This window comes from Austrofundulus limnaeus, unplaced genomic scaffold, assembly GCF_001266775.1.
Source record: "Austrofundulus limnaeus strain Quisiro unplaced genomic scaffold, Austrofundulus_limnaeus-1.0 Scaffold115, whole genome shotgun sequence".
In the NCBI taxonomy this organism is placed as follows: domain Eukaryota; kingdom Metazoa; phylum Chordata; class Actinopteri; order Cyprinodontiformes; family Rivulidae; genus Austrofundulus; species Austrofundulus limnaeus.
Window position 1 is genome coordinate 1,217,179 of NW_013952517.1, and position 8,439 is coordinate 1,225,617.

An 8,439-nucleotide genomic window follows, 5' to 3' on the forward strand; every position below is an offset into this window, starting at 1 on the left:
CAGTTTTTTCCTCCATCGTGAACGTCCATCAAACACTGAAACGCAGGATCTGATGTTTTCTTATATGGGAAGCAACAACCAGAATCTTTGCCATCATATATAATCATTACAGGTTGAAAACTTATTAAAAACATACGGCTAAAAATGAGCTCATTCTTAAAATCAACGCGTTTCTTGCAAACATATTGCAGCAATCATCCAGTTTTTTCACTTTTTACTTGTAAATACTTGCAAAAGCTATGTTTTAAATGTACCGTATTTATTCATATATACTGTAATACGATCTCAAATATAATACGATCATCATTTTTTAGCTTAAAAAGCATAAAAAAATCTAATCACCAATAACCCATATAATACGACCCCCTACGGATGATTTTTAGGGTTAAATTTCTAGTATTATACATGAATAAATACAGTAACTGTGGATGAAGTAGAATAACCACGATAAAACATTTTTTTGGTCATCTAGTAAAATAAATGCTCTATTTTAAATGTATTAAAGCTGTTGTTTTAAATAAAAAGTTAAAGAAACTTTTGCGAATACCTGCTATAAATCTTACTCCTCCACTGTTAACACGACATATCTGATAAATTATTCCCTGCTGTTGTTGTTTTTGAAAATTTTCCATCTTTAAATTTAACTAACCGTAAAAAAAAAAAAAAAGGATGAGATCTGTTAGGACGTTGCGCAGGACTTGGTGTAAAAATTTGTGCCAACTCATTTGAAAGTGGCCGTAAATCTCCCGTCAAACCGGAGGACGAGTGTTTCAAAGTTCTCCCAGATTTACGACGAACCACAACGGTTAGAGTTTTAAAACACAATCACAATCGGTCGCATAAATCAGAGAGTCAGGCGGCCGTGTCTCTTCCTCCTCCTCCTGTCTGTCCATCCTCATCTGCCCGACTCTGCTGGCTCTTATTGGGACAGAAGATGGAGAAAACAGAACTCGCAGACACGAAGCGGGAGGTAAACACGACGTTGATCTGATGGCGTCGCGAGTTAAACTACAAACTGAGGCCGTTCAAATGGCCATCTACAGCAGGTAAGATATTCGTTGTTCACAACTTAAAAAAGTGTGTTTATTAGTAAAAAAAAGTCTTGTTTGAGTGGATGTAGTGGAAGCTTTAAAGCTGCTGGGAGCTGAACTGAAACAGGGAGAGGACTGACACGAGGAGTTATGACTGTATTCTGGGAGGAGAGGAAAATAAACCACTCGTGACAAGATAACAGGCACCTCTCAGTCTGCGTGTGGGGGAAAACGGAAAAAGAGGAAGGAAAGGTCAGAATCGGCAAATCGTTTGACCACTTAATGTTTTCAAATTGTTTAATTTAATCTTTGTTTTTTGAAAAAAAAAAACTTTTCTAATCTTATTTTAGTTCAAACAGAGGTGCCGAAGTGAGAAAACCACGAGTAAAGACACAAGATGAAAGAAGACAAAACCAATTTAAGATAAATGCATATTTTATTCATTCTCTTTTTTTTTTGAATCCACAAGTTCTTCATCATCACGGTCAGCGACGAACAGCATCGGTAGAAAACAGACAACAGGAAGCTGAATTTACAACCTGACGGGGTTTTCTTTCTAAAGTTAAACACTGTCTTTCAAGGTGTCCATAACCTCTGCGGGACCATTAAATCTTTTATTTTGAATGCCTGCGCACAAAATCAAAGCCCTCATTTTGGTTTTGACCTGTGGAAGAAAAAAAAAGGGGGCGGGGGACTAAATTTTTTTGAGCAGTTTGAGTGCCCAATTAGATAAGAGAAGGAAAAAATGTTACTTTAAGTTGAAATAATCAGAACCTTTAGTGTTTAAACACTTWAAGTGATGAGGAGGAAACCAAAAACATGACCTAGTGTTCCTGGCGGACACAAAACGTAACCTTAGTGTAACAAATAAAACATAATCTGCTATAATTCATAAACAAAACAAAAAAACAGATGACACTTTATGTTGCAATCTAATCAATTTTATGTAGAATTTTATAACAAGAATAAAATATATTTCTATTTATATAACATTTATTGTATATTCTCTCAATCTAACATGAAAAAAAAAAGATAAAGAAACTTTTTCAGAGACGGGGGAGTTCAGTTTTAACCACGTCTACAACCAAAAACCTTCTACAGCACATCTAAAAATGTGTTTTCATAAAGGTTTAGTGCGAGATTTAGAGTCGCTTGTGCCTTTTCTTATGGATAATTTAAAAAAACTGATGGGCTAAAGCGTCATGTCTCCCTGCTGAAAGCTTTTTAATAAATCATTTTGTGTTATTGACAATAATCTGGAAAAAAAATAAATTAATCAGACAGCAGAAGACGAAGGAAAACAAAAGAAAAAAGAGGGGCTGAAGTTAAAAAGATAGCAGCAAGTGATGTAAAGAGTCGAAGGCAGCTGAAATAGCCACACAGTGAAGGAATCAAATAAAAAAATGTGGCAACAACGTGCAAGTCGAGCTTTAAAAAGGAGCCGGCGCCCACTGTCCTCCTGAATTTAAGATGATTCTCTCTGTGGAGGTTTGTGGCACCGAGCAGATTTTTGTGTGTGTGTGTGTGTGTGTGTGTGTGTGTGTGTGTGTGTGTGTGNGTGTGTGTGTGTGTGTGTGTGTGTGTGTGTGTGTGTGTGTGTGTGTGTGTGTGTGTGTGTGTGTGTGTGAGTCCGGTCAGCAGCTGTCCTCCAAGGCGTTGACAACTTGTTCCAAAATGTCAGGGCATCGGTCAGCGATCTGCTGCAGGACCTGGTTGGCGTACTCCTGGAGCTCCGCCCCCTCCCTCTCACACAACGCTAACTCCGCCTCCAACTGGAAGATAAAAAGAAGGACTTTTAAATCATCTCATATTTATGGAGCCCGCGAGGGGACATGGGGAATTGTTTTTTCTTTTTGCGTTCCCACGCAAAAGTATTGCGTTACYTCGCAATAACTTTTGTGTTCCCTCGCAAAAGTCGTTTAACACTGTTGTGCCTGCTGGTTTATTAACAAACTCACACGYTCACCATTAGCGAGTTAGCCTACTGCTTTAATTCAGCTTCAGAATGAATATATCACACAGCCACGCATGGAAGTATGTCATATGCCGATATTTTAACACAGTGCAGCCACACATCAATGTCAATTTCACGAACTTGTGGAGACACATCCTGTTTTGGTAACCAGATATTTCAAAATAAAAGTCTGATTTAATTCAGTTCATATACAAAACAATTTTTTGCGTGGGAACGCAAAACAATATTGCGAGGTAACGCAAAAGTATTGCGAGGTAACGCAAAGGTATTGCGTGGGAACGCAAAAGAAAAAAATGCCCCCATGTCCCCTCGCGGGCTCCGTACATATAGCTAATGATAACGATAGCTAATCGTTGAATTCTTAAATCTAAAGTCAAAGCAGTGAGTTAGGATAATATTTGTTATTCTTAGTGAGTATTTGTCTTTTTTTTTTTTAACCTTTTAGGCCACTGCATTTCTTCACATGCATCGATTTTAAAGAATCATCTCCGGTGATCTTTTAGTGCTCAGTTTATCTGGTGGGATCGACTGTTAGTTTCTATCACATCAGCTTTGTGCTCAATATCTGTAAGACTGTTGGTTTTCTTCGTGAAACTTAGAGTTTCAAAATAAAACCCTCATGTTTTGTTTGTATCGTTGGATTTTGTGCACCACTTGTTTCTTTAATACATCAGGTAAGAAAGTTGCATTTCCAGATCTCTACCAGGAGCATTTTCTACCATAGCCGACTGAAGTTCTGGCTGTTTGTACCAATAAGTTGAACTACGCGAGTCCAAACAGAACCCAGCAGCTGGCTCTGCTCTGATGTTTTACAGTTTCTCCTGCATGGTCGAAGTAGTAAAACACACCCGCCGCGGCACATCTACTAAAGTTTTCATGGCCAACGTCAACGTCGTGCAGCTGGACTTCTCACGATCGCGTCTGACGGATCACCAAATCAGGCGACTGAGCTTTGCAGCTTCTCTGCATGTTCAAGGCGACACACACACACACACACACACACACACACACTGGACAGAGCGGTTCTTTCTGTTCACGCAGAGTGCAGCGTTTCTGCTACAGAGCGCCCGTGATATTTTCTTTGGCTGCCGCCGAGCTGAGACGTCAAATCTAACCGGCTTAATGACCAATACATCTGTATCAATAAGAGTGCCCCTAAAATAGTCATGTAACACAAGCCCACATTTATATTAGTGCATGTGTGTGTGCGTGGGGCCTGGGTCAGATATTGGCAAGTCCCCCCCCTCCCCGTTATACCCTAACCTCTTTCCTCCCCTCTCATCTCCCAGCCAGAAAAGCCCTGCGGTATTATATAATACAGCGGTGTTTTTCACGTATAAAACTGCTCAAAGCAATAACATTAACGATTAATGAAACGCTGCTAATAAATCACATGCATATATAGCCAATTACCCATATATATACTGCAGGGTTGTTTTATTATTGGAGATACTGAGAATGTTATCCAGGCACAGAGGCTCTAATAAAAGAAATGTCAAACTGGATTTTTTTTTATGAAAATGCAGGGAAAGTTATGGAACTTGGCTCACGCTGAGAAACACGAGTCGAGATGAACCAGTTTAGAGTCGTTTGACTCTTCTCACTTCATTAGAATATACATTTGGAATCAATCAGCTGGTTTATGAAATCAGTTAAGTGTTTCGGCTCGACTGGTGACCGTTCAAAACGCTCCATATCCAGCCAAAAAGTGTGACTTTGTTTTGAGATTGATGTTAAATTAATCTAGTCTTCTTACCAAGTGCATCAGCAGATTATTTAACTTAATTCAAGAATATTTTTACTACAATTTAGTATTTTTGAACTTATTTTAAGTGGCTACTTTTTGCACTGTACAGTGAAAGCACCACAGCTAAGTGGCTAATTTTCTGTTAGCATCAGTGCGATGTCAGAGTGGTCTTAGTGGTGCCCGAATGTTTTCCCTGAGAGGGCCAATATAAAAATCTATCCAAGGGCTGCGGGCCAAATTTAAGGATATAATACATGAAATGCAAATACTTCTTAAGTAAACTATTTGACTTTAAGTGGAAATACTGTTTCTACATAGGATGACAGGTTACAACCTAGTGGTACAAACTAGTCACGGTTGGTCGACTGGTCACGATTGGTCGACTAGTCACGATTAGTCGACTAGTCACAATTAGTCAACTAGTCACAATTAATCAACTAGTCACGGTTGGTCGACTGGTCACGATTGGTCGACTAGTCACGATTGGTCGACTGGTCACAATTGGTCGACTGGTCACGATTAGTCGACTAGTCACGATTGGTCGACTGGTCACGATTGGTCGACTGGTCACGATTGGTCGACTGGTCACGATTAGTCAACTAGTCACGATTAGTCGACAGGTCACAATTGGTCGACTGGTCGCTATTAGTCGACTGGTCACAATTAGTCGACTAGTCACAATTAATCAACAAGTCACGATTAGTCGGCTGGTCACGATTGGTCGACTGGTCACGATTGGTCGACTAGTCACGATTAGTCATCTAGTCACAATTAATCAACTAGTCACGATTGGTCGGCTGGTCACGATTGGTCGACTGGTCACGATTGGTCGACTGGTCACGATTAGTCGACTAGTCACGATTGGTCGACTGGTCATGATTGGTCGACAAGTCACGATTAGTCGACAAGTCACGATTGGTCGACTGGTCACGATTAGTCAACTAGTCAAGATTAGTCGACAGGTCACGATTGGTCGACAGGTCACGATTGGTCGACTGGTCACAATTAGTCAACTAGTCACGATTAGTAGACTGGTCACGATTGGTCGACAAGTCACGATTAGTCAGCTAGTCACAATTAGTCGGCTGGTCACGATTAGTCGGCTAGTCACGATTAGAAAGAAAAGAAAGAAAAAGAAATAGAGAAAACAAGAAGAAGACTAGAGGAAAAACGAAAGCGAAAAGAAAAAAAAGGTTACAACCCAGTAATCATGGAAACAGCTGGTGAGCCAAATCAAATGGCTTGGTGGGCCAGTTTTGGCCCGCGGGCCCCTCTTTGTAAAGACTCACATCTACCTGTATACCTGAAAGGAGTTTAATATTTAAAGTGCCTGTGACATCAAAATTTTTGTAATAATACAAAAGCATTTTTGGAAAGGTAACGCTGAGAACGTATTACAAAATAAATGTCATGCTGCTGAGATGAACAGTTGTTGAGATATTTGCATGTGAAGCAACAGGAAGTGATGTCAAAGGGGAATGACTGCATGAAAACAGAGCTATGCTAAAATGCTCAACAGCCCAAACTGTGGAGAGGAATCTGATATTTCTTTACATTATTTTCAGTCACTATCTGACAGAAACTAAAACGTCAGCTTTCAAATAATAATAATAATGTTTCAATAAACAAAGACCAACAAGTAATTTTTCTTAAAGGAGCTCCCCTTTGATGTCACTTCCTGTTTCCCTTTTGCCGAGCCAAGTTCAAAAGAAAATAGGCCAGTTATGTGTCCAAATGGGTAAAACAACATGTGCTATACAAAGTTTCTTAAATAAAACAATGTTTTCCTTGACTTTTTGTATCTGAAGGAGAAGCATGTCACAGGCACTTTAAAGTCAGGTGCAGCTCAGAAGGTTTAAAAGAGGATTTTTTACGGAAGTTGTATTTTCTATTGAGGTATGTTTGTTAGCAGTTCTTAAAGTTCAGACTCTGGTCCAGATCTGGACCTTTACAATGTATAGCACTAATTGCACTGGTATGATTTGTTTGGTCTTTTTTTAACTGTCTCTGGGGATCTGTAACTTTTTTTTATCTTAATTTCTTTAATTTTATGTTGTCTTATTCCATTTAAATTAAGTTTACTTTTTAAAAAGACATTTTATTGTGATGAGGCAGGAAAATTAACCAAGCTAATCCAATTTAAGAACAAATTTCTTTGGAAAATATATGTTTTATTGTCAAAAGTTGGAGCAGCTTATGCCTACAAGTAAAGAACTGGAGGCTTTTCTATTGGTTGTAAGTTATAAACAAGTTCAATAAAAGGATTTACTTACTGATACTATCTATACAACAGATTTAAATCTTTGATTATGAAGTTTGATAACTCCTGATATAAGCCGAGGGTTTTCTATTAACCCTTCTGCTGATCTTGTGCTAAAGTGACCCACAAAGCTAGGACCAGCTACCTCAGTAAGATCAGAAACATTTTTAAGTCTTAACCCTTTATTACGAGCAGACAATCTTATTTATAATTCCACCAGAAATTAGAAAAAAAATGTTTTGTACATTTTAATTATAGCTTCTAGACAGAAACTGGAACAGGCCAAAATAGGTTCTGGCAGGCCAGACTAGTCCATAAAATTATAATTTGTACATTTCTATATAAAACCCAGTGTGGTTGAGGGATGTCCAACTCCTGCTTTGCAAAAAAAAAAAAAAAAAAAAAAAAAAACAACAACAACTGGCCATTTCACAAATAAATAAAAAGAAACTGTAATATTTTAAAATCATAACATTTAAGCTTTAAGACTCAGGAAACTGAGTGTTTGATGTTTGAAATCAACTCTCCTGTTTRCGTGAACAAAGTTTGGCCTAATTTGCTGCATTTGAAAGCTCCACYGGCACCAGACGGCGAGGAACTGCTCCCGTCACACACCCAAACCTACAGACAAACTCTCTGCTTCCAGGTGATGCAAAAAGGAAACACATGTTTCGAATATTGCTGTGAAATCACCCCACAAACCATTWGCGGTTTGTTTTAGCACATTTTCAGTTGCGGGGAGAAAACAACGTGAYGTTATCGGGGCTTTGAAGGATCACCAGCACCTCGCAGAAGGTTTGAAAGCAGAGTGAGCACACAGTCCGACTTTTATCACCGTTATCTCGGAGAGTTTTATCTGCCACGGTGTCTTCACCTTAAATTTTATCGCTTTTTGTTCTTCTTCTATACCCCATCCTCTATCTGCAGGCCACAGATACGCCTGTGTGTAATTTTACTGAGAGGAACATTTCCTGCAGGTCGGTTTCGATCGTGTTTGCAGGTAATTCAGCTTAATGGCTCTTCATTTTAGCTGCAATCCTCCATGAAAACACGGCTATAAAGATAAGGTTATAGGACGATTGAGGAGAGATAAACAGTTTAGAGAGTGTGTGCTGCTCTTTCAAACGGCCTTGACCTACACATGAGGAAAYTGATTTGAAGAGATGGTAAAGACTGATAAGACAGGTCAAACACAGTTCAAACAAAAACACGCAACTTAAGCTGTAGTTGAAGCTACAACTTACCTGCTTCAAAACTAAAAACTAACAAGTCAATTGTGTTTATGTTGGACCATGATGACCAATTATTTGTGTAAAATCTCTACTTTATCATTAATCTTTTCTTGTTAGAATAAATCTTTATTCTTTGATGCTGGTGCGTTTTTTATCCATCCATCCATCCATCCATCCATCCATCCATCCATCCA

General features: G+C 38.9%; 1 protein-coding gene across 7 annotated transcripts in view; it reads right to left on the reverse strand.

The window, feature by feature from the left end:
• Positions 1 to 1,448: 1,448 nt before the first annotated feature.
• The window catches only part of LOC106521789 (ELKS/Rab6-interacting/CAST family member 1), a gene marked incomplete in the record, with an annotated part of 136,158 nt that continues 129,167 nt past the window's right edge, over positions 1,449 to 8,439 (reverse strand). For all 7 annotated transcript variants that reach the window (XM_014014514.1, XM_014014510.1, XM_014014517.1 and 4 more), the window contains 1 exon segment: positions 1,449 to 2,803. In XM_014014514.1, the coding sequence (XP_013869968.1) occupies positions 2,666 to 2,803 (138 nt within the window).